This window comes from Solanum verrucosum, unplaced genomic scaffold, assembly GCF_900185275.1.
Source record: "Solanum verrucosum unplaced genomic scaffold, falcon-dt-bn FXZP01000103.1, whole genome shotgun sequence".
NCBI classification, from domain to species: domain Eukaryota; kingdom Viridiplantae; phylum Streptophyta; class Magnoliopsida; order Solanales; family Solanaceae; genus Solanum; species Solanum verrucosum.
Genome location: NW_026020048.1, coordinates 9,374,158 through 9,398,772, shown reverse-complemented (window position 1 = coordinate 9,398,772; position 24,615 = coordinate 9,374,158). Strand labels below are relative to the sequence as shown.

Sequence of the window (24,615 nt, the reverse complement as noted above, 5' to 3'; positions counted from 1 at the left end):
AGAGAAAAAAGAGAGAAAATGGCAAACTTTTAGAACTTTTGGTTTGAGTATTGTTTAGTAGGTAGGTATATTATTTGGTGATCCATTGCCATTTTATACTAGTTGAGGGAGGCTAGCTTTTGACCAGACAATAGACTAAAGGAAGCTAATAGTAGCATTATTCAAATGAACGTGAGGAATATGACGTTAGATGGATTTGAATTATCAAAAGTAGGAACTTGTCACGCAATTTCATGATTTTGAAAAATAAAAGACGCTATAATTTCTAACTTGTTGAGAAAGATTGAATTTAGCGGAATTTTGTCCTCCAAGTAGAGCAGGGTCTAAATTTAGTTCTTTTCATTTTAAATTTTAATGGTCAAAGCAGCCTGCTATAAATTATGATAAAATCTTACTGTTTCCTTTATTGCGACTAAGACCAAATAAATGTTTGACTTCCAAGGATATCGCACACATGTAAATTCTATGGATCGATTGTATAAAAAATATTTACAAAATTAAATCACTTTAAGAAATAATTGTACATAATTTTATTTAATAACATTGTCATTAACGTGCTATACATAATAATTTTTTAATGAGTAGTTGGGTTGGGAACAAGTTATCTTGTGATTAATTATTTCGAAATAAGCTATTCCATCATGTATATGAAATAGTTTATCCCATCACCAAGATATAAATGGTGGGATAAATAAAATTGTCCTATACTTTATCCCTAGGATAGCATGGTAGATTGCATTATTGATATAAAAAAAATCATTAAACTGTCGGTACTATAATTTAAATCCATGGATATTTTGGGACTGGGATAACGTGATGAACATTTTAGTTTGAAAAATTTCAGGTTTTAGTCAACTTCGTTCCATGTGTAACAATCAAATCCACGCCACAACCACATTGATGTTGGCAGTTTTCAACATTTTCAACATTTTTAGGCTATTCTGATCACTACTAGGGAGAAACTCGTGCCTTATATTGTTGAATATATATATAATATATATATATTAGCAGCCCTACACCTTAGACAATTAGCTAACAGGTTAGAATCACAAAAAAATATTTTGACTATTATTTCATTTATTTTTTCATACAACTATTTGACTATGTATGTGCATATAGTCCGACATAGTAATTTGTATGTGTGATTAAAGTAGGAATGTCTTTTTCAAAAAAATAATAGAATATTATTCTTGTTTTCAGATAATTAAGTTCATGCAGAGATAATAATATGGGAGTGAAAATATATTTTCATCTCAACGTCTCAAAAGCTCTTCATGTAATTTTGATAGAGTTCAAGTTCTAGTTATGAATTGAAAAAAGTACTCTAGTAGTTTATGTCAAAATTTTATATCTATATTTAAAAATATTGCATATGTAATAATATTTTATCCACAATCTAGTAAGCTGCCTTTTTTAGAATCAGAAATTCATAAAATAATTTTTTTGGATCCGCATGTGACTTTGGCCTCCACAGATATTTTTCTTGTAACAGCTTGATCGAAGGCAACAAATCCTAATATTGATCTAATGATTCGCCTCTGTACCTAATACGAGCATGATCCAAGCGAGGGGGTTGGAATAACTTTTTAAAAATTATTTGTACTTGTCTTGTCTAAAAATAGCTGCTTAATAATATTTTTTTGTTATAAAATAAATATTAATGTTGAAATAACATGAAAGATGAATGAGAAATAGTATATATAATAGTATTTTTTTTTCACTTGCTCTTGTTTCTCTTTTTGTTACCAAAAGATAGGACGGATATATATAGTTGTATATACTTGGGCATCAAGTGTGATACATTGACATTTTCTTGCCACGTATATACTTTGGACACCAAGTATATCATATGATTAACTAATATATACCACTTAACATATTGTGTGTATAATTATCTTACAACACATAATATATATTAATATGAACATCCATGTTACAATATGTTTGTCTTTTCCAAATTCTTTAAGAAATTAATTAAAAAAAAACTAAAAAACGCTACTTAAAAATTAAAATAAATCAATCCAAACACAGACTTGCTTCGCTATCGCTCGTAATGGTCGACAGTATTCCTGCCATACCTGAATTCCTATTATTTAGAGCTAGAAGCTTCGCCAGAAGCAAGCAAGATGAGGTCGCTCTGCTTCGTAGACAAGGCTCGTTCCGTACTTTACTTACGAGCTCGTGTAGTACTCACCCCTATCTCTAAAGGAGCTTATGCACTCCACTCACTGTCTACTAAACGAGCGTTAGAGCGAGCGAGCGAGCGAAGCTCTCAATTTAGTGGCTTCTCTCAACCTCCTCTTTCATTTCCGCTTAAGCTTCCCCCTCATACGGCTCTCCCACTAAAAGAAGAATTTATCTTACAAAAGGAGATCGAACGTTGGATGTGGCTGCTCAACAAAACATACATGTGCACTTTTGAGGAACAGAGGAATGGAGGAACTTCTCCCTGCACAAGTCCCAAGGATTGGCACAGCCTGTCAGGTAGGAATGGCTGTCAATGAGATGAGAGAAAACAATTCAACAAGCATTTCAATTTTGTCAAGAAAGCAAACACACGGACAAAACACCTACTTCGAATTCTGGACCAACCAGCCATACAACAAATTCCAACTTATAATATAAGCTGGTGGGAACTGACTGCTAAATGGCCAGAATTATGTTGCCGTAATTTGGTCAGAATTGTAAAAAGACTAATTTAACTTTTTTTTCTTTTAAAGTAAAATCAAGTCTTTATTACTATTATTTTCTAAACTTCTAAAAATATGTGTCAACAACAATTATTATGTTTAGTGAGTTAGAATTATTATTAATTGTGTGAAGAAAATTATTTAATGGACTTTATAATGTGGGACCATTATAATCTAACTTCACCTTCTCTTAATTCTTCCTAATTCACTCTTTCTTTGTTCCTTTTTCTTTATCTTTTTTGTCAGCCTTTCTCTTTTCTTTTCCATTACATGTAAAATTAAATTATACAAATTCTAATTCCATAAAATATTTTTGGATACAATTTATCAATGATTTTCTAATTTTGAACTTGTAAAATAATATTTATTTATTTCTATTATATACAAATCATCCAATTCTAAAATCAAGCACACAAAAAAAAATATTCGTTAATATCTAACTTCATAACACAAAATTTATTGGGGATAATATTACATTTGTTTTCTTTATTTTAATTTTATTATAGTCTATTTAATACACTATCATCAATAGTAAAAAATAATATGATTTGCTTTTTTTTCTTCACTAATATATTCATTTGAATATTATATTTCAAAAAAAAAAAAAATACTCATTTGAATATTAGATTTCATAATCATCTTTTAAAAAATAAATAAAATATTTTTTTATGATAAAGACTATTCTTTTCAGACAATAACAAATCTTTATTGAATAAAGTTTGTACTTCTATGTGATAAATATAGAAAAATAAGTTTCGTGTGATAAATTTAATAGTTAGATGAATTTTATGTATACATTTTTTTTTTCCTGTTATAAATTCTTTTGATATTTTATAGTGAAATTATGACATAACACTATAAATAAGTTAATTACATACAAGGTAATTTAGAAACTTTCTTTAATGTGATACTTCTCACAAAGTTCAGTAATATATTTGATACTTCTCAAATGTGATTTTTTAAAAAACCTTTTTATTTCAATGATTAATTTCAGTCTTAAACATCGTATGTGTGGATTTATTTGCTTATCATTATCTGAATATTTTGTTCATTTAATAAAAAATATTCTTGTGTATATTTTTTTGTGTACATGTATAGTTCATTCGATTTATTTTTAAAAATAAATATTGTTCAGTTAATAAAAAAAATTGTACGCTTTAGTTTAAAAAATATTTTTGAATTGTACCTAAAAAAAATGTTCATGAGGTACCAATGCATACCTTTGGAAAAAAAAAATCGCTTAAAATAAATCTCTTTATTGAAGAAGACAATTAAATTTCTCATTAATAATAACTACAAATGACTATCTTATCTACTTAAGATTATACTTAATTATTTTGTACTACAAATTTAGTAAAATATAGTAATTAAGCGTAGATTCAAAAGAAATTAGTTGAATTTTTCTTTAAATATAATCAACTAAATAGATCAGTCTATATATATAATAGATGTTTTTCAAGAGAAAAATAATGTCATTTTGAAAATTAGATATTTCTAAAAAATAATTGATGATAAGACATTTATAACTATGTCATGAATAACACATTAGATTTTTATATCATAATCATTCCAAACAAGAATTAAGATATATAGAAATTGGTGAAATTATTTTACTAATTTTAACCATGAATACAAAATACAGTTACTCCAATAATATTAATTAATTGAAGATGCTTCAAAACAAATAAATAAAAGATCACTCAATACTTACTTATCAAGTATAATACTTTAAAATACATGTATTTTATGTAGGATACTATATTAAATTAGAATATATTTAGTACAATGTAAATAAAGTATAACATAATTAGGATATACATTTTTTTTAAAATATTTTCATTTAATATAGTATTTTCATTTACTTAAATATATTCAATGTTTAAGTTAAAGGAAAAAAATGTCTAAAAATAAACTAGTTTATAGTGTGAACATGTCCTTTTACAATTTTGGCCAAATTTTTTATGCCCAAAAGGATTTTCCCATTAGGATATACATCTTTAAAAAAATTATTTTCATTTAATATACAATATTCTATTGAAGGAGACAGTTAAAATTCATGTTAATAATATACATAAAAATATGTTTTTAAATATAATTTGAAAAATATTTCAATAGCGATAATCAAAACTCAAAATACTTTAGAATTGATAAAAATCAACACATTATAGAACTATGTAATTTAATTTTTTAAATCACAATAATTAAATATGTAGTTTAATTTTTTAAATATTTAGTTTAATTTTTAAATATGTAGTTTTAAATAAGTAATTTAATTTTTTAAAACATAATATTTAAATATGTAGTTTAATTTTTTAAAGCATAATAATTAACAAATATCAAAACAACAACATTAATGTGTAGCTATCTTGGGTTGTTGTGAAATAGAATTGACACTTATGAACCATATGATTTTTAGTATTTCTTTATTGTATCAATATCTACCGATTCTAAAGCATTTTGAATTTTGACTGTTATTATTGAACTATTTTACATTATATTTAAAAAATTATTTAAAATTGAATTTAAAAAAATATTTATATAGGTAATTTAAATTTATTCATATAATAAATACAGTAAAATTACTTAATTTTAAAATTCTTAATCAGTTTCAAAAAAATATTAATTTGAGAGCAAAAAAAATTATTGTGACTACAACTATGTATACTTAATATTTTAACATATCATTTAATAGCAAACATTTTTTTTTTATATAAAACAACAAATAATACTAATAAAGAAAAATATATGTGTGATGAAACTTTGATCTAGTTCATGTTTAACAAATTTGTGTTGTCATTATCATCAAAGAACTATGAAGATGTTTGTCTTTCGATTTTTTTTATAAAAGTTTATTTTGAAATCATAAAGAACTTTCTATATCCTTTCCTAGTTATTATAATTTTCAATGAAGCACCATCAACATTTGTGTTATAATATGATTCATTAATTTTAATGAGTCTTTATTTGTGTATGATGTGATTCATATACATTCGAGGATATGAAAGTAATCACATAATGGAGGAAACATGATGGTAATTTCAGTTTTCTTCATATTTCGCTCAGATACATTCTAAGTATAATCGGATAAAATATATTTTTATCATTTAACTTTTTTCTAGAAAATTCATGCATAACACAACTCTTTTAAATAAATAAGAGTAATTGGTTTGTCAACTTGGTGAATTTCATATTTTTAATTTGAGTATTATAGATATAAATTTTTAATATTTACATTTAGATATAATTTATCTTTTCGCAATTAGAAATTATAAAGTAAAATAGATAGCCTACACTTTACTCCTCTTTTGTACTTTTTTTTATCATTAAGAGATAAGAAATGAAAAATAAATAAACAAAAAAGAATAAGTAGAAAGGAGGAAATTTAGAAATTGAAAAAGATATATATTTTTAAATTTTTTTTACTACTACTATCATATTTTTTATTTTCTTTTTAGTTCTTGAAAATTTCAAGTAAGAAGAGTGGGTGAGACTTATGTTTTCTTTGGTGAATTTTGTGGTTTCTTTATCATGTTTAATGATGAAATCATCAATAATTAATCTCATTAATCATTTTCAATTTATTGGAAACATAATTGAAGAATATTCAATATTTAAGTTAGAGAGCAAAAATATCCAAAAATAAACTAGTTTATAGTGTGAACATGTCTTTTTACCATTCTGGCTAAATTATGACCAAATTTTTATGGCCAAAAGGATTTTTTCTTTTGGAGAAACCCACCCCAACTGCGATACGAATCAAAGCCTTCTCACAAATTCCTTTCCAATCTCACAGAGAAGAATAGGATAATTCAAAATAGAAAAAAAAGTAAATCTATACAAAGAAGTTAAAAGAAAATTCAACATATACTACTAATCTTATATACATTGTGTAAGTTTTCGATGAAGTGAATTCAAACGAAGCCCTTGTACATCTAGCCAATGCTCTGGTAGAGATATAAACCGTTTATATTGTCTTATTTTTCTTGGGTATTGTTCAACTTTTGGCAGACTGAAAATAGGTTCATCAATACGTTTATTTTTAGGGGCGTGTACTATATAAATTAAAGTAAAAAATTATATCAAATTTTAATTTTGATTTGATTTTAAATTAATAGTTTACTATGTTTGATTTTTTGGTTTGATTTCGAATTTTAAAAAAATAAAAGTCGAAAAACCAAGAAAATCGAATTATATATATAGAGCTCGTATGTTGTTGTCTTTCACTATGATTTAGTTTATATTTTATGTTTGGACATCTATAATTGATATACTCTTAAGTATTGTGTTTTACGTTTTACTTGTGATTTATATTAGGAGGCATATTTAAGAGATCCAATATTATTTTGGTTTGGATTGGGTTACACTTCTTCAAAATCAATTGATCTTTTTATCATTTTATTTCAAACATAGATCATTAAAAGTTTGGTGGCACTGGCACATTAACATGAGTTGTGGACGGTTTCACCCTTAATCAGAAGTATCCACTTCAAGGATTGAATATAGAGAAAATTATGTTGGAAGTGTTATCCTCAAATAGAGAGTTAATATCTTAAAAGGTCATTCAACTTTCACAATTTATCTAACATAGTCATTGAACTTTATTTTATATCAATAAAATCACTCAATTTAGACATAAGTATCAATAAAATCACTTAACAAGATTTGTCATTAAATCAGACTCTACAGTTGACGATCCAAATTTAATAGAGAGTCATGGGTGGAAAATTAAAAAAAAAAAAGGTTTGGTGAGACAGAGGGACGTGGCAAATGGCAACAGTGTAGAATGCGCCCATGGTTTTGTTGTGAAGTGGAATCTCGAATGTAGTTGGTGAATGCGTGAATATACTAATATCAGTAACGTTGACGACCCACACCGTTTACACCTCTGACAATATCATGGAACGGCATCTAACGGTGACCAAACCCAGCCGGAGCGACGAAGTTTTAGACGAAGATGAGCAGCTGCGAATCGCTAACCAGGTCAAAGCCCTGTTCGATGCTCAAGCACCTAAAAGACTCGCCAAACCTAACCGCAGTGAACCTGATTCAGGCACCCCCATTTCCCCTTTAGAAGATTTCCCTATTCCAGAGCTTGACAATCTCCGATCTCTTCAATCTCAGGTACTCTGCTAATTTTTCCTGCTGGTACATATTATTTTACTCTTTCTGATCACTCCTTTCGATTTTGATCAGGGTGGTAGTATTTTATCGGAAACTAATTGCTCGGAGCAAGACGAGTTTGTGGAAACTCAGTACTACAATGAGTTGGTTTCCATTGACAAACAGCATCACACGGTTCTCTACTCTTCTCTTTCGCACGAAACAATTTACTACTTTTGAATTTATGATTAGCTATGAAATTCTGGGTTCAATTGAACCATATTCAATATAGGCTGGATCCAAGATATGAAGATTGTTTATGTTAGTTAATGTTAAATTTTTGGCAGACTGGAAGTGGGTTCATAAAGGTGGTCAATCAAACGAATGGAAACATTTACAATCTTCAATTGAATGGTGATCATGAGAATGGTAGAGCGAAAGAATTCAAGACTAATCCGGCGACAAACGACTGGATTCCCAGCAGTGATGATTATCAGGTGTTGTTATATTAAGTTTATTGACTCTCCATATGTTTTATTACACTATAAATTTGTGTTCAGTTTCATATTTATTAATCAGGTTGGATTCACCTCCTCAAAACCCAGCCGGAGCGAAAGTGATTAGATCGAAAGTCAAGAAAGCAATCAGATGGTGAAGGTGGTTTGTTCTGTTTTCCTGAATTTGTTTCTTAATCTTGACTGATTGGAGAGACAAATGACAGATGGAGATTGAGGGTTAGGATATAAAGGTAGTCGAGTGCTTTTTAGTAGTATATAATTTAGGTTAGGTATTGCCTAGTTTCTTTTTCTCCCATGTGTAGTAATAATTGTGCTACCCTTATTTTGTACCTGTTGTTATTTTGTTGTCTCTTCTTTTCTCTTATTTACTGTTACTTTAGCTGACGGTCTACCGAAAATAATCTAAGTTTATGTGGCCTTTCCAAACTTCACTCGTGAAATTATGTATGTAATTTGAGTAGTATTTCTAATAGTATCTACTATTAGAACTAATTTCTAGTTGGGAGGACGTCCCTGAATGTTTTTGTGGCTGGCTAATAAAATAGTGTTTTATCTTGTTGGTTAATTAAACGCTCGAAATTGGTAATTTTGCTTAACATACAAAAGCTACTGTTTCTGCCCTATTTTATTTTTTTATTTATATGCATCAATCAGTCATGTCTCAGTCGCATATTAGTTGAGATGACTTACATGTTCCGACTAGATTGCATGCACTTAAACTGTTCCACTGAACTTGCATTGACTGCGGATGCTATTGCCTATTATCGAAAAATTCATTATATTTTGCTTAATACTAAACTTTGCTTAATCTAGAAGACTAGAACTAGCTATGCATTACAACTGTAGAAAGTACTTTAGTACGATACAAGTAAAGAAAATAAGTCTTTGTATTTCAGTTTTGGAAAGATTTTCATAGACTTGTGTATGAAAGTTTTTTTAAACAGGAAAAATATTAATGGTAATAAAAATGGAGTTGGGCTCTAATTTTTGAATTGTTACGTTGTTGATAAACGAGGTAGGTACCGAAAATAAAAACAGGAACTGTTTGTGGGGATGCCAAATCCTGCAGGAAACAGAAGCAAGGTTTCCTTGGGTGATGCAAATTCAGACAGGCCTGTTTCATCAAACATTGTTTTCATAAAGATGATAGAGTAAACGGCGTCAGTCATTTAATTTGTAGCAGTTGCTCGTTTTCTGCAATCTGCACATTTCAATACCTAGCATTGATTGACATAAATTAAACTCAAAAGTTATAGATGCGAACTATGCCGAAGTAATAAAAATTAGGATTGAGAAAGGAAGTAAAAGAGAAGAGCATTAAAATTTACACAAGGATAGCAGTCTTCACTCTTATTAACACACCACCGCTAGATCAGCAATGGATGAATTCATCCACCTTTTACCAATAGCATAAAATTAACTCCTGTACCTTGACTATAAATGACATTTTACTAAGCTTATTCAAAAGGTAAGTGTTTATGTTACAATTAATAATCAGATGAATGCACAAAAACAAATGATAGACTATCTTATACAAACCCAATATTAAATTTAGCTAATGGTTAGGCATTAGTCGATATTAGTGGCAAACCACAAAATTAACTAAGACGTTAATAATAATCATTTTCTTCAATATTGGCCGGTGGAGAAGCCGTTAGGCATATTAGTCTCAAGTCACCTATGTTTAATTAGTCATTTTTGTTTTTTCTGCCTCTCCAAATAAATGACTCTTTTCATGTAGTTGGACGCACGAATTGCTTGTTCATCTTCGTTTTCTATTTCTCTATATTCATTATTCTCCCAACAAACAATCTCCTAAAAAATAAAAATACACCAAGTTCACTGTACCATTAAGGTCTTCACAAACTCTGCCTGGAAGCCATACAAAAGAGCATAACACACTGCATATAATTTTTTTGGGTAAAAATCTTCTCTTCTGTTTTCGTCGATGATTCTATAGTTTGTTGTTTACTAACACATTGGTTTTCTCTGGTTTGTTTGATGTTAGTTGAATCGCGAGTTATTATCAAGCCATGGTACTTGGACAGAAGAAGAAGAAAAAAGGTGCTTCTTTCCAAATTGATTACATTGTTAATATTCAGCTGATCAGGCCTTGGCCTCCATCAGAGTCTTTGAGATCGGTTCAATCTGTATTACTTCAGTGGGAGAATGGTGATCGTAATTCTGGATTTGTTACTGCCTCTGTTGAGGATGACTATCTTGAAATCAACAAGACTTTCACCCTATTCTTAACATTATGTCGCGAGAAAAAATCAAAAGATAAATTTCTAAAGAATAACTTGGATTTCTCTTTGTATGAGTATACAAAGGATAATGCAGCTCAAGGTCCGCTATTGGGGACAGCTTCGATTAATTTTGGAGAATATGGAATTATAAGAGAAACTTTAGCTATTAGTGTTCCTTTAAACTGCAAGAAGAGTTCGAAAAGCTTGCTGCAACCATCTTTGTATGTTAAGGTACAGCCAACAAAAGATAAGCAAGAATCAGACATGATGATTGATGATGCTGAATATGATTCTGATTTTGCTTCTTGTACTGATGATGATGTTTCCTCACATTCATCCTCAACTTTTTCTTCTTCTGTTTTTGAAGCTGCTTGGGGTTCACCATCTAACAATGTTAAGGTATTTCAAAGTTCAATCAAATCATATCATTCTGAATAACTCTGCTTATGCTTCTTTTATTGATTGATGCTTCTCTTTCTAAGGTTGCACGGGCATCACCATCTCGGCAAGAAAAGGTACTTTAAGTTATTCAATTTGTTAACAAGTACTATTCAGTTTTCTCAACCTCATCTGAAAAAATAAGCATGTTCTGAGGTATTTTATTACTAATTACTAGACAATTCTTGTCGAAATATATCATCTGCAACTTGGGTATAGTACGAGTCTAGTTCATATCATGCTTCTAGAATTTTAATATGTAACTCCAGTTTCAGCTTTCCTGTTCCTAAGTACCACTCGAATTAAGGAGAATGTCTGGTTAATTGTATACAAAGTTGTGCTTCCTGTCCATTGTAGTGTTATTTTCTGTTTATCATTTGAATGAGCTTAACTGCAGAGTGACTTTAACGAAGAGGCAGCCAGTGGAACAAGCAAAAGTGAAGAAAATACTCAGCACGCCAAAGAAAAATACATCGATAGGTTGATATCGAAAATTACATCTTCTCATATGCATAGTCAGGCAGGTATGGACAGTCAAAATAGTGCGGATGAAACAACAGATCATGAATTTGGACGTGATGATCATCTCCATGATGACACAAGAGACTTGTCAGAAAACAAAATAGCTAAATCTATAAAAAGACAAGTCACGATGAGTTGGAAAGCTCTTGGAGTTCAGATCACAAATGGTCGACTGAAGCCAGTGAAGTCTGTTCAGATTAGAGACTCTATGACTCCAAATGTGTTTTTGGGCAACACTGAGATTATTAAGAATGAAATGAAAGAACAGACACCCATAGAAACTAGTATTGCTAAAAGTACTGCAGTGGAGAAAAAAGAATTAAAGAATACCGTGGAGAAGAAAGAACCAAAGAGTACTGCTGAGAAAAAGGAACCAAAGAGTACTGTGGAGAAAAAAGAACCAAAGAATACTACCAATACTACTTCAGCTACTGAAAAAAGAGTTCCTGCAAATGTTTTGTCGAAGAGTAAACCTGAACCAGAGTCTAGAATTCAGATGCTTGAGGAAGAACTGAAAGAAGCTGCAGCTATTGAAGTTGGCCTTTATTCTGTAGTTGCTGAGCATGGAAGTTCGATGAACAAGGTTCACACCCCAGCCAGGCGCCTTGCTAGATTTTATCTCCACGCCTGGAGAACAAAATCCCCTGCTAAACAGGCAAGTGCTGCTAGAGCTGCTGTTTCAGGATTAGCTTTGGTTTCTAAAGCATGTGGAAGCGATGTTCCAAGGTACACTCACGTGATTGATTGATAAGCTACTTAAGATTCTTGGTACTTCGAATTAGCCAGCTTCTAATTAATTTATAAGCACCAATATTCCATTGATCTAAATTAAGTGAATAGGGGATCCAAAAAAAGAACAACTTAGCAACCTCATACCTGCATTAGAACTCATTTTTTAGGGAGCGACCAACAAATCTTGTCAATATGGTGTAACAAATATGTTGAAGGATAAAGTAAAAAGCTTTACACGATTTCTTTAATTTATTTTCTTCACAAATAGGTTGACTTTCTGGCTCTCAAATTCCATTATGTTAAGAGCAATCATCAGCCAGGCTGCTGCTGGACTACAATTTAATGAAGGGGCACCTACTGAAACTACTGTCAACAGAGGTAAGTCTGCGTTAGAGAAAATATATATGCAGCAAAGCATCAAATACATTGCCAACCAAGGGAACAAGAATTATATAGTTAAGCAATATTATAACTGGGAGGATATCGAATCATTCACTCAAGCATTGGAAAAACTTGAAGGTTGGATCTTCTCCAAAATCACCAAGTCTCTTTGGTGGCAGGTTGGTCACCTAAATTTCCTCTGTGCTTTTCTGTCATAATAAGTACTACTTTGTTTACGGTGCAATGCCTTATTTTTGCCTGCAGACTCTGACTCCACATATGCAGTTTGGGACTGCAAAAACTAGTAAGACTAGGGCCTCAAGGGTGAAGAAAACATATGGTAGTAGACATTCTTTGGGTGATCAAGAGCAGGGTAAATTTTCTGTAAAACTTTGGAAAAGGGCTCTGAAGGATGCCTGTGAAAGGCTTTGTCCACTTCGAGCATTGGGACATAAATGTGGCTGCTTACCTGTTCTGCCAAAGTTGGTGAGTTGATTCATTAGAATGAGATGTCTGTTTATACTTCATTCTACTAGTACTTCTACTCCGTCTGTGCGAGATTCGTAGTTCCGGTTATTAACCAATTTCCCAGCATCTTTTATTTTTTCCTCAAGCAATGTCTTACAGTGAAATGTATTCATTGTGTTTCTAGGTAATGAAACAGTTGGTGAGTAGATTGGATGTGGCAATGTTCAATGCTATTCTTCGTGAATCCACCGAAGAAATGCCAACAGATCCAATGTTTGATCCTATAAGTGATCGAAAGGTCCTTCCAATTCCTCCTGGAAAATCAAGCTTTGGAGCTGGTGCACAGTTGAAAAATGCTGTGAGTAGAAAATGTTAGCTTAAACATTACTAGTTTCATACTCGTTTATTGTTCTTGAAGTATTTATTTATGAGGCAATTCCATTATTTACGCAAGGTGAGATACAAACAATGGCCAATATTTGTTGATAATATACATCATTGTAATGAGAAGTGAGAATATAGTTGTGCATATGTATGTAATTTCCAATGCTTAAATTTTTTTCCTATAATTCTTTACTATCTTGCTATTTGAGAGTTGTGATACAATTTGATCTCTTGAATCCATTGTACTAATTTTCATAGAAATATTTTGACTTCAACTTTTGCATATGTATAAATGTCAAAGATCTCTTGATTTAACTCTTAAGAAGGAAATGAGATTTACTTTTGGTTCAAGAGAGTAATAATCTAGTGGTTATGAGCATTTTGGTTTGTTGATAGGTTGGAAGCTGGTCTAGATGGCTTACAGATCTTATTGGCTTTGAAGATGAAGATTCACCTGAGTATAGTAACATCTTTGGAAATGACAAGAAAACAGAATCATTCAAGGCATTTCGACTCCTTAATGCATTGAGCAACCTCATGATGCTTCCATTTGAAGTGCTCATCGATGCATCCACAAGAAAAGAAGTTAGTCCTAGTTCCCCTTTATAGATCAATCTCTAGAAATCCATTTTCTCTATACTTAATTTGTGAACTTGCTGTTGCTAGGTCTGCCCAATATTTAGTCCAGCTTTGATCAAAAAAGTCCTTGCTAATTTTGTCCCAGATGAGTTCCGTCCAAATCCAATTCCAAAAAATGTTGTTGAGACCCTGGATTCTGAAGTAAGTTTTCCCTCTCATTTGATTATTTCAAGCAGATTTATCATCCATAAAACTTAATTGCAATTTACTCTTTTTTATGGAACTCATTAATCATCATGTCACATACCCTTTCTTACGTACTCTATTTTTCCTGATTAATGATGTGAAGGATGTACCAGGAGAGCACCACACTAGCTTCCCGTGTACTGCAACCTGGACGGCCTATACACCTCCTCCAGCATTGTCTCTCACCACTTTTATAGAGAAGGTTGGGAATCAAGTTCCAAAGAGTACTGGTTCATCTGTGCTTAAAAAAACATACACCAGTGATGTTGAGCTTGATGAGCTAGACTCACCGTTTACTTCGTTCCTTGCTGATAGCTTCAAGGATTATCCAAATTTAGCAAAACCTGCAAGGAATGTTGTCAGATACCAGCTTCTCCGTGAAGCATGGAAACAGGTTCCACCGTGAGGACACCAGCAAGTTCAGATATATGAAATTTGAGCAGTTCCTGAGAAGAAATGATGTCTTATTTACAGAAGATGCCAAGTACTTACTGCAAATGGGAGTTGTAATTGAGTCTCAAGGTTTCTAGCCTTGTTTCCACTTCGTACACCAGAAGGATTTAAATTGATGGGTTCAACCGCGAAAGTTCTTACCACTGATCTATTGTACAGTTAGAATTATGGGTTCTGAATTAATATCTGTTGACATTTGTCTTTCATATGCATATTTTTGCGATGATTTCAATTGAATCCATTAAATCCGTAGTTCATCAGCCTATGTTTTCACCATTAAAGAGCAAATAGCACCCCATATATATATTATTCCAAAGTATCTGAATGACAAAACAGAAACTCAGATAGTGCATAGTATAAGAGACTATGAAGATACATGATACATGACTTATTCAAACCTTTCTTAACTAACAACATGCAAGAAAGACCCTGGAAACATTAGGATGTTTCTGAAAGAACTTTGTGAACCATGTCACGAGCTTTGCACCTAACCGTGAGTAGTTCAGCTTTTGGCATAGTAAGACCTTTTCCTTCCGTCAAATCAACCTCCTCTTTGCCTACCCTCTTCCACTCAAAACACTGTATCATAGTTCCTAAAGCTAAACCAACCACACGTTGAGCAAGTCCGGAGCCAGGGCAAGCTCTCCTTCCCATTCCAAAAGGCAATAGCTTCCATGATTCGACTTCCACACCATCAAACCTTTCTGGCTTGAAGCTCTCTGGATCCTCCCAAAGTAAAGGGTCCCTGTGGATGGACCAAGCATTCACCAATAGCATCGTGCCTCGTGGAATGTGGAAGCCAGCGACCTTGCAATCATCAGATGATTCATGAGGCACTAGCAATGGTGCTGCTGGGAACAATCGTAGTGTCTCAGAGATAATACTTTGAAGGTATTTCAGCTTGGGTAAATCCGCTTCATCCATTAAACGATCCTTACCCACATGGTTGTCTATTTCATTTCTGGCCTTTTCCAACACCTCTGGATGGTTAAGTAGAAGAGACATCGCCCATTCTATTGTCGCAGATGATGTTTCAGTCCCCGCATTCAGCATGACCTGCAGTTGTTAATGAATAAGAGAAGTTGAAATTTCGTGCAGATTTCAAATTAAAACTTGAAATTAGGGTCCCAAATTGTATGGTCAAACGCCTACTAGCTAGCAGGAGTGAAGAAAATTAAGCTTACCAAAACAATCCCTTTGATGATCTGATCAGTATAATACTCTGGTTCTGATTCTTGCAAAGAAAGCAAATGATCAATCATAGTATTCCTGCTTTTATCACGACGATGTTCATCAACCAAATCTTGCAAGAGAGCGTCCATCTTTTTACCAAGCTTGGCTAATTTGTTCTCCGTACTCCTGAAAAACAACAGAAATATTGCAGGCATGAAATCTGCGGGATTCGATGCACCCCCAAATGAAATAACCTCTTCTATAAGCACCCGAAAATGATTTGCCTCCTCGTTATCTATCTCTTCACCGTAATATCTCTTTCCAGCTACCATTCTCATGATAATATTATACGACATCTGAAAAAGCTTCGACTTAAGCTCAACAGGAATCACAAAATTGTCTCCAGATTTGTGAAACACTCTTTGAACTAGAAGTTTGATTTCATGTTGTCTAATGGACTGAAAATTGTTGAGACGATTAGTGGAGAATATTTCAAGTGCGTAGAGGCGGCGAAGGTAGCGCCAGTGATCACCATAAGGAGAACCAGCTACAGTAGTAGAGTTATAGCCTATGAGTTTTGCAATCATTGTCCGAGGGCGATTAGCAAAAACGATATCATTTTTGGTGAAACATTCTTCGGCAGCAGATGGTGAGGAAACTACCACAACAAAACGGGTACCTAATTGAAGAGAGAAAACAGGGCCATATTTAGTTGAGAGATTAGCAAGAGTGCGATGTAGAGGTGGTTTAAGGAGATAGAGATGGCCTAGTATTGGAAGTTTAAATAGTGGGCTTGGCGGTAGATTGAGTTTTCTTCGTTTTGATGAAACAAGTTTAACAAGTAAAAGTAGAAACAAAATAGAGAGTGAAATACTATACAACAAAGTTGCTTCCATTATTTGCCTTAGAACATATCTCAACTTGTTGCACTGGATTGGTTTATATATGATGGGGTTGTTGAGATAACCTAGACTTTTCAACTTATCGGTCCACTCAAAAAAACATTTGTCTTTGATAAAACAAAGGGTCAAAAGTTTGCTATACATGATACTACTCCCTCTGTTTGGATTTACTTGCCACTTTTTTACTTGATGTCAACTCAATATAAATAAGTTGAGGGTGTAATAGGAAGAAATATATGTATTTTTTTTTATTTTGTCAAAAATGAAATGTAAAAATAAAATCAAATTAGAAAATATTTGACTAGTAAAAATAAATGAAAAGAGTATTAACGTAATCGCCAGGACTCTCTGGCCTTGTCTACACCTTCTAGAAACAATCGAGTGATATCCAAGAAAAGCAACGTAAGCCATGATGCACCTATATTTTAAAAAAATTTAATTTATAATATAATAGCATAATAATACAAAATATGTAGAAAATATATTAAAATTTTAAGAAAATTGAAAAGAATTAAAGAAATTCATAGAAAACAGAATATCTAGCATATTTTAGATGTAAAAAATATTGCAATAGTGGTAAAGCTAATATATGAGATGTAAGCTAACTATAAGGTTTTAGCTTTCAAACAATTAAAAATCACGAATTCTTAAAAAATATTTATCAAACTACATATTTTCCTCACCTAAAAATAAATAATAATCAATAAATTTTATTAAGAGATTCTTTTGTAAACATCATTCTTCTAGTCCTCTTTTCACAATATATCATAGTAATGGACTAATTGTAGTTACACAAAAAATCCTACAAATATTTATATCTATGCCAAGCGTATTAAAAATAGAAGATATGTGCCAGCGTATTTTATGGGTTAATATCCCTAACATTTGTTTATTTCCAGCATATTTATCATCCTGACAGGGGAGGATCCACCCTTAGCCGAGGGGTGTCACCCCTTGGTCGTATATATAGGTTAAATTTTAGTTTAATAATATATATAAAAGTATTGAAACCTTTTGATACAAGTTAAAGGTTTAGTCTAGTCACTAGTGATTAAGGTCTTAGGAAAATTTTAAAGTTATGTGTTCACGTTCTAAAATAATAACAATTCTGGGTCCGCTTGCTAGTGATCATCCATAAAGATTAGTTGCAATTTACCCTTTCTTACATACTCGTTTTTCCCTGAATAATGATGTATCTGGAGAGCATCACACTAGTCACTAGCTTCCCGTGTACTGCAACCTGGACGGCCTATACACCCAGGGGCGTAGGCACATGTATGAGAGGGTGTCCAATTCGTCGGAAAAAATGTCGCATATACAAGTAAAATAATACACGAAGTGATTAAATTAGATATTTTGGACACCCTTAACATAGTAGGTTGTTATAGCCTAGTGGTTTAAGGTGTCTTGAATGTGTGTTCAGATATTTTTAATGAGTCGGTGCTCGCGTGTTCAAATTTTTTTGCAACAATTTTTTCCCTTTTTTTAAAAAGAGCTTCCACTGTATACACCTCCTCCAGCATTGTCTCTCACCACTTTCATGGAGAAGGTTGGAAATCAAGTTCTAAAAAGTACTGGATCATCTGTGCTGAGCTTGATGAACTAGACTCACCGTTTACTTCGTTCCTTACTGATAGGTTCAAGGATTATCCGAATTTAGCGAAACCTGCAAGGAATGTTGTTAGATACAAGCTTCTCCGTGAAGCATGGAAACAGGTTCCACCGTGCGTGAGGACACCAGCAAGTTTAGATATATGAAATTTGAGCAGTTCCTGAGAAGAAATGATGTCTTCTTTACAAAAATTCCAATTACTTACTGCAATTGGGAGTTGTAACTGAGTCCAAAGGCTTATAGCCTTGTTACTACTATACTTTTACGCCAGGAGGATTTAAATTGATGCATGGGTTCGACCGCGAAATGACCACTGATCAATTGTTCATTAAAAATTATGGGTTCTGAATTAATATCTGTTGACATTTTAGTAATCTTTCATATTTATGTTGTTGCTTCGTTTCAAGATGATAATTCCAATTAAAATCATCAAATCTGTAGTCCACGGCCTATGATTTCACCATTCGAATGAAGTAGCACCTCATATGTATATTATTCCAAAGTATCTGAATGACAAATTAGAAACTCAGGTAGTGCATAGTATATGAGACAATAATTTATTACTTGTTCAAACCTTTCAAAACTAACAACATGCAAGAAAGACACATCAGGATATTTCTGAAAGAAGTTTGTGAACAATTTCACGAGCTTTGCATCTAGCCATGAGTGGCTCAGCTTTTAGCATAGTGAGACCTTTTCCTTCTGTCAAATCGACCCTCTCATCGCTTACCCTTTTCCATTCAAAACACTGCAGTAAAGTTCCTAAAGCTAAACCAACCACACGTTGAGCAAGTCCGGAGCCAGGGCATGCTCTCCTTCCCATTCCAAATGGCAACAACTTCCATGATTCCACTTCCACACCTTCAAACCTTTCTGGCTTGAAGCTATCCGGATCCTCCCAAAGTAACGGGTCCCTATGAATGGCCCAAGCATTCACCAATAGCATCGTGCCTCGTGGAATGTGGAAGCCAGCGACCTTGCAATCCTCAGATGGTTCATGAGGCAATAGCATTGGTGCTGCTGGGAACAACCGGAGTGTCTCGGAGATGATACTTTGAAGGTACTTCAGCTTGGGTAAATCCGCTTCATCAACTAAACGATCCTTACCCACATGGTTGTCTATTTCAGTTCTAGCCTTCTCCAACACCTCTGGATGGTTAAGTAGAAGAGACATTGCCCACTCTGTTGTCACCGATGATGTATCAGTTCCCGCATTTAGCATGACCTGCCGTTATTGTTGGAAAATAGCATACACAGCGGAAACATTCCAGAATCATACATCTTGCATGAGTATAGACAACAATTACAAATACGCGTCACATACAAAGTATGCTGAAAATTAACTCAGGATTACCTCTTGAAGCGCATGAGTATAGACAACAATCACAAATACGCATCACATATAAAGTATGCTGAAAATTAACTCAGGATTACCTCTTGAAGCGTGTGTTGATATCTTAAAGTAAATCCGACTCCAGCTCTACAGTCTACAGTGATCCCAATTAACAATTGAACTCTCTCAATACTTGGGTGGGCAAGTATTCTATAGAATATTGTATTCTCTTTCTAGATCATAAGAATCCTTACACATAGAGATTTCCTCCTAGTCCAAAGAGGATTCCTTTTCTTTCAAGAAAACCAAGAAACACACGTTTCTTTTTCCAAGAGAAACACGCTTCTTTTTTCGTTTTACCAGAAAATAAGATTCTGAGTTCTAGTTAAATTGGGCATTGAAGGGACCACATAATTTATTAATGAGGCTTTCTATTATGGAAATAATTCCAAATAATTAATTTGAATTATTCTTACCATAATAAATTACAAATCATTCCACTAGAAATTCGTAATTGCACTCCTCTATTTATATTTCGAAATTCACCATTAAACACTTATGTAATTCCTCATGTTAAGATTACAGAAACTAATCAATAAATTAAATTACTGACGAATTCAATTCAATGATTAATTTCCTTTAGAGCAATACTTAACTTATTTCATGTGCCAGATTCATAAATCTACCGGTCGGGTTTACACATGAAAACTTATAAGTTTCTCATAAAAAGGTGTATCATCAACCTCTATATTGAGACATGGATTCCAACAACTAACTAATTATTTCACCAATATATTTAACATCATCCAATCTACCAGACATATTGACCCATCTCAGAATCTCACCTTTTAATAAATCAAAACGATAATTAATATATACAGATCATAATCATTATATCAAGATTAAGAATATAAGTACATTTAATAGTTTGAGAATATGTTTTTATCAGTCAGTCTAAAACACTATCTCGGCTCGGTCCCGTTCAATACATACAAAATGCACTAGCACGACAAGTTAGACCTATACCATTCTCATAATCAAGATAAATTACATTTAATCTCGTGCTACAATCTTTCTAATGATTTTGTCCAAATTTCCATCTACGATTGTGAACTACAACTTTTAACTTATAAGAACCGATGATTTAATCTTCTGTGTATAAGCTTAAACTCTATACACCAAATCATCTACTATATAAGTTAAGGACACATATATGACAATTGATCTATTTAATGTAACACTTTATTGAATTGAATAAATAAATAAACAATTGTTCAATAATAATACTATATCAAAACGCATGGTTAATAGTATATCCTAACAGTTATTACCCTGAGAAACATCTATCACCATTTCTGCCGTTGGATTTGAAGTCCGAACTTCTCAAGTATCTTGTATTGTATTTTTAACAATATCATGCATCAAGTGTTTCTTTCCCTATTCCATTTTTAACTATTGCATCATCTATTTGATCTTATGCTCATCAAATAGTGTGATTGAATAATTTCACTATAATAAAAGTAGATTGTTTCACTTATTTTAAATTTTGTAAGAAATGAAACATAATTATAATTTTAATTTACATATTTAAAGTGATAAATATTTAAAATATTTTCTAAAGTTAAAAGATTGTTAATTCGGGATGAAAATAGTATATTTTTCAATAATAAATTTATATGTTTTTAATTTAATTACTCGTTTTACATGTGCTTTTCATTTATTTGTTTAATACAATTATAAATTATAATAAAACTAACTTATATCTTAAATAAAAATTATTTTTATGGAAACTAATTTATAAACTAAAAGTATAAATTTAAAATTAATATAATAAAGATATTACATTAGAAAATAATTAGAGACTTCATTAATGGTATATAATTTATACTATGTTTAATTACAAATGATATATAATAATAAAATATAGAAAAGTGAAATAGTGAAGTTTAGAGTGTAAATGGAGATGGTCATCTCTACTTTTTCCTCTTCATATATAGAGTTTAGAGAGAAAAAATATCAGTTGTGTCCTGCTTCTCTTGCATTACTTCTCCAACCCCACTCTGGACCCGGGTCCTCTCCGGTGGTTAATCTCTCAATTTCCCACGGCAGGGTCTTGAATTTCTTATCCAAGACCCTTGTACAATCTAAGGGGCAATATTTATTTAGTTTAGTTAACTAAAAGCTTCAACTCAGGTTAACTAAATAAATATTATCCCTTAGATTGTACGAGGGACACGTATAAGAAATTCAAGACCCCATTGTGGGAAATGGAGAGGAGTCTGGTCCAGTGGGGTTGGAGAAGTAATGCAAGAGAAGTAGGAAACAACTGGGAATTGGCTGTTATATTTCTGCAATTGAAGGTAGCACAAAGATTTAAGAACAGTAAGCAGTAAGAAAGGAAGTGTGAAAGAGAGAATAGATGAGGCACAGAAACGATATAAAGAGAGAAGATGGGGCCTTCTAAGTGACAGAGATTCTCAACTAACATAGAGACTAGAAGGAAGCTTACCAAAACAATCCCTTTGATTATCTGATCAGTGTAATACTCTGGTTCTGATTCTTGCAAAGAAAGCAAATGATCAATCATAGTATTCTAGCTTTTATCGCGACGATGTTCATCAACCAAACCTTGCAAGAGAGCGTCCATCTTTTTACCAAGCTTGGCTAATTTGTTCTCCGTGCTCTTGAAAAACAACAGAAATATTGCAGGCATGAAATCTGCGGGATTTGATGCACCTCCATATGAATTAACCTCTTCCATAAGCTTCCGAAAATGATTTGCCTCCTCGCTATCTACCTCTTCACCGTAATATCTCTTTCCAGCTACCATTCTCATGATAATATTGTACGACATCTGAAATAACTTGGACTTAAGTTCAAAAGGACTGTCACCAGAGTTGTGAAACACTCTATGAACTAGAAGCTTGATTTCATGTTGTCTAATGGGCTGAAAATTGTTGAGACAATTTGTGGATAAAATTTCAAGTCCGCAGATGCGGCGAAGGTTGCGCCAGTGACCACCATAAGGGGAACCCGCGACAGTAGTATAGTTATAACCTATGTATTTTCCAATCATTAAACAAGGGCGATTAGCAAAAACGACATCGTTTATGGTGAAGCATTCTTCGACAGTAGATGAGGAGGAAACCACCACAACAAAACGGGTGCCCAATTGAAGGGAGAAAACAGGGCCATATTTAGTTGAGAGGTTAGCCAGGGTTCGCTGTAGAGGATGTTTTAGGAGATAGAGATGGCCTATAATTGGAAGTTTAAGTAATGGACTTGGTGGGAGATTGAGTTTTCTTCGTCTTGACAAAACATGTTTTAGAACTAGTACTAGTAAGCAAATAGGGAGCAGCAAAGTTGCTTCCATTTTTTTGCCTTGGACATATCTCAACTTGCTGCACTTGCTTGGTTTATATCTCATGAGGCAATATAGACTTTTCAATTCATTGGTCCAAAATATATATAGTACATAATTGGATAACGAAATTTATCTCATGAGGTTGCTGACCCAATATAGACTTTTCAATTCATTGGTCCAAAATATATATATAATGAAAATGATTTGCCTCCTAGCTCGTTGTCTTCCTCTTCACCATAATATCTCTTTCCAGCTACCATTCTCATGATGATATTGTATGACATCTGAAAAAGCTTGGACTTAAGGTCAACAGGAGTCCCAAAATTGTCGCCAGAGTTATGAAACACTCTGTGAACAAGATTATTGATTTCATGCTGTCGAATGGGCTGAAAATTGTTGAGACGATTATTGGAGAAAATTTCAAGTGCACAGAGGCGACGAAGGTTACGCCAGTGATCACCATAAGGGGAATCACCGACAGTAGTATAGTTATAACCTATGTATTTGCTAATAGTTAAACGAGGGCGATTGGCAAAAACGATATCATTTTTGGTGAAACATTCTTCGGCAGCAGATGCCGAGGAAACTGCCACAACAAGACGGGTACCTAATTGAAGAGAGAATGCCGGGCCATATTTTGTTGAGAGCTTAGCAAGAGTGCGATATAGAGGAGGTTTTAGGAGATTAAGATGCCCTATAATTGGAAGTTTAAGTAGGGGGCTTGGCAGGAGATTGAGCTTTCTTCGTCTCAAACAACAAATTACAGAGTTAGTACTAGTAAACATATAGAGAGCAGCAAAGTTGCTTCCATGTTTTGCCTTGTGACATATCTCAATTTGTTGCACTTGTTTGGTTTATATATGATGGGGTTGTTGAGTCAACAGAGTTTTTAAATATTATGCTGCTCCAACTTGTTTTAATTAGCCTGTCAAAGTTTAGGTTCTTTTAGCTTTATAAATAGGATTTATTCTGCAACCACAGTATAATATAATAACTGGGTCAAAAATTGCTAGGCTTGATAGTTGATATTAGCATAATATATTCCCAAGTACTCTCCAGGTAGTTTCTATATTGGATTTAACAGCTTGCACACCAAGATTTCTACACCTTGGAGTGATAACCAAGCAAAGCAAACTCTCCTTCAAACATCTGTTTGATGTGAACAATGACCATGAGTGTACTTCTACGGCTCTTCATAATTCTCCCTAACAATTATTAAAAGTACAAACATAACAAACGTAATCACATACTACAGTCTACCATATTGAGGTCAAAGAGTTCATCTCACTAGAAGAATGTTGCGGAGCATTTACTAATACAATCAAGTCCTTGAACCTAGTGACCACAATGATCATTGCAGAAATGCTTACAATATCAATTAAGTTCTCAAATAAAACATCCTCTTATGTATAACATATCAAGTGTAGAATGTTGTATAAACAGCGGGCATTGAACGATCCAACCCAGCATACAA

General features: G+C 32.8%; 4 protein-coding genes and 1 pseudogene across 5 annotated transcripts in view; 2 read left to right on the top strand and 3 right to left on the bottom strand.

Moving 5' to 3' along the window:
• LOC125822871 (lysine-rich arabinogalactan protein 18-like) overlaps positions 1–24,615 on the bottom strand; it is a 217,815-nt gene that overhangs the window by 134,445 nt on the left and 58,755 nt on the right. The window lies entirely within an intron of this gene.
• On the top strand, positions 7,555–8,609 carry LOC125822875 (uncharacterized). The gene is made up of 4 exons (XM_049502343.1): positions 7,555–7,811; positions 7,884–7,985; positions 8,138–8,287; positions 8,370–8,609. Exons 1-4 carry the CDS (start codon positions 7,587–7,589, stop codon positions 8,412–8,414), a joined length of 522 nt encoding a protein of 173 aa, XP_049358300.1. The 5' UTR covers positions 7,555–7,586; the 3' UTR covers positions 8,415–8,609.
• On the top strand, positions 10,319–14,909 carry LOC125822844 (uncharacterized). The gene is made up of 9 exons (XM_049502300.1): positions 10,319–10,953; positions 11,037–11,069; positions 11,390–12,240; positions 12,515–12,806; positions 12,892–13,113; positions 13,280–13,453; positions 13,876–14,064; positions 14,146–14,259; positions 14,408–14,909. Exons 1-9 carry the CDS (start codon positions 10,342–10,344, stop codon positions 14,708–14,710), a joined length of 2,790 nt encoding a protein of 929 aa, XP_049358257.1. The 5' UTR covers positions 10,319–10,341; the 3' UTR covers positions 14,711–14,909.
• LOC125822854 (cytochrome P450 81Q32-like) lies at positions 15,029–16,826 on the bottom strand. Its single transcript, XM_049502310.1, has 2 exons — positions 15,942–16,826; positions 15,029–15,813 (listed from the first exon to the last, which is right to left on the bottom strand). Exons 1-2 carry the CDS (start codon positions 16,824–16,826, stop codon positions 15,196–15,198), a joined length of 1,503 nt encoding a protein of 500 aa, XP_049358267.1. The 3' UTR covers positions 15,029–15,195.
• Positions 15,121–23,952, bottom strand: LOC125822856 (cytochrome P450 81Q32-like; annotated as a pseudogene).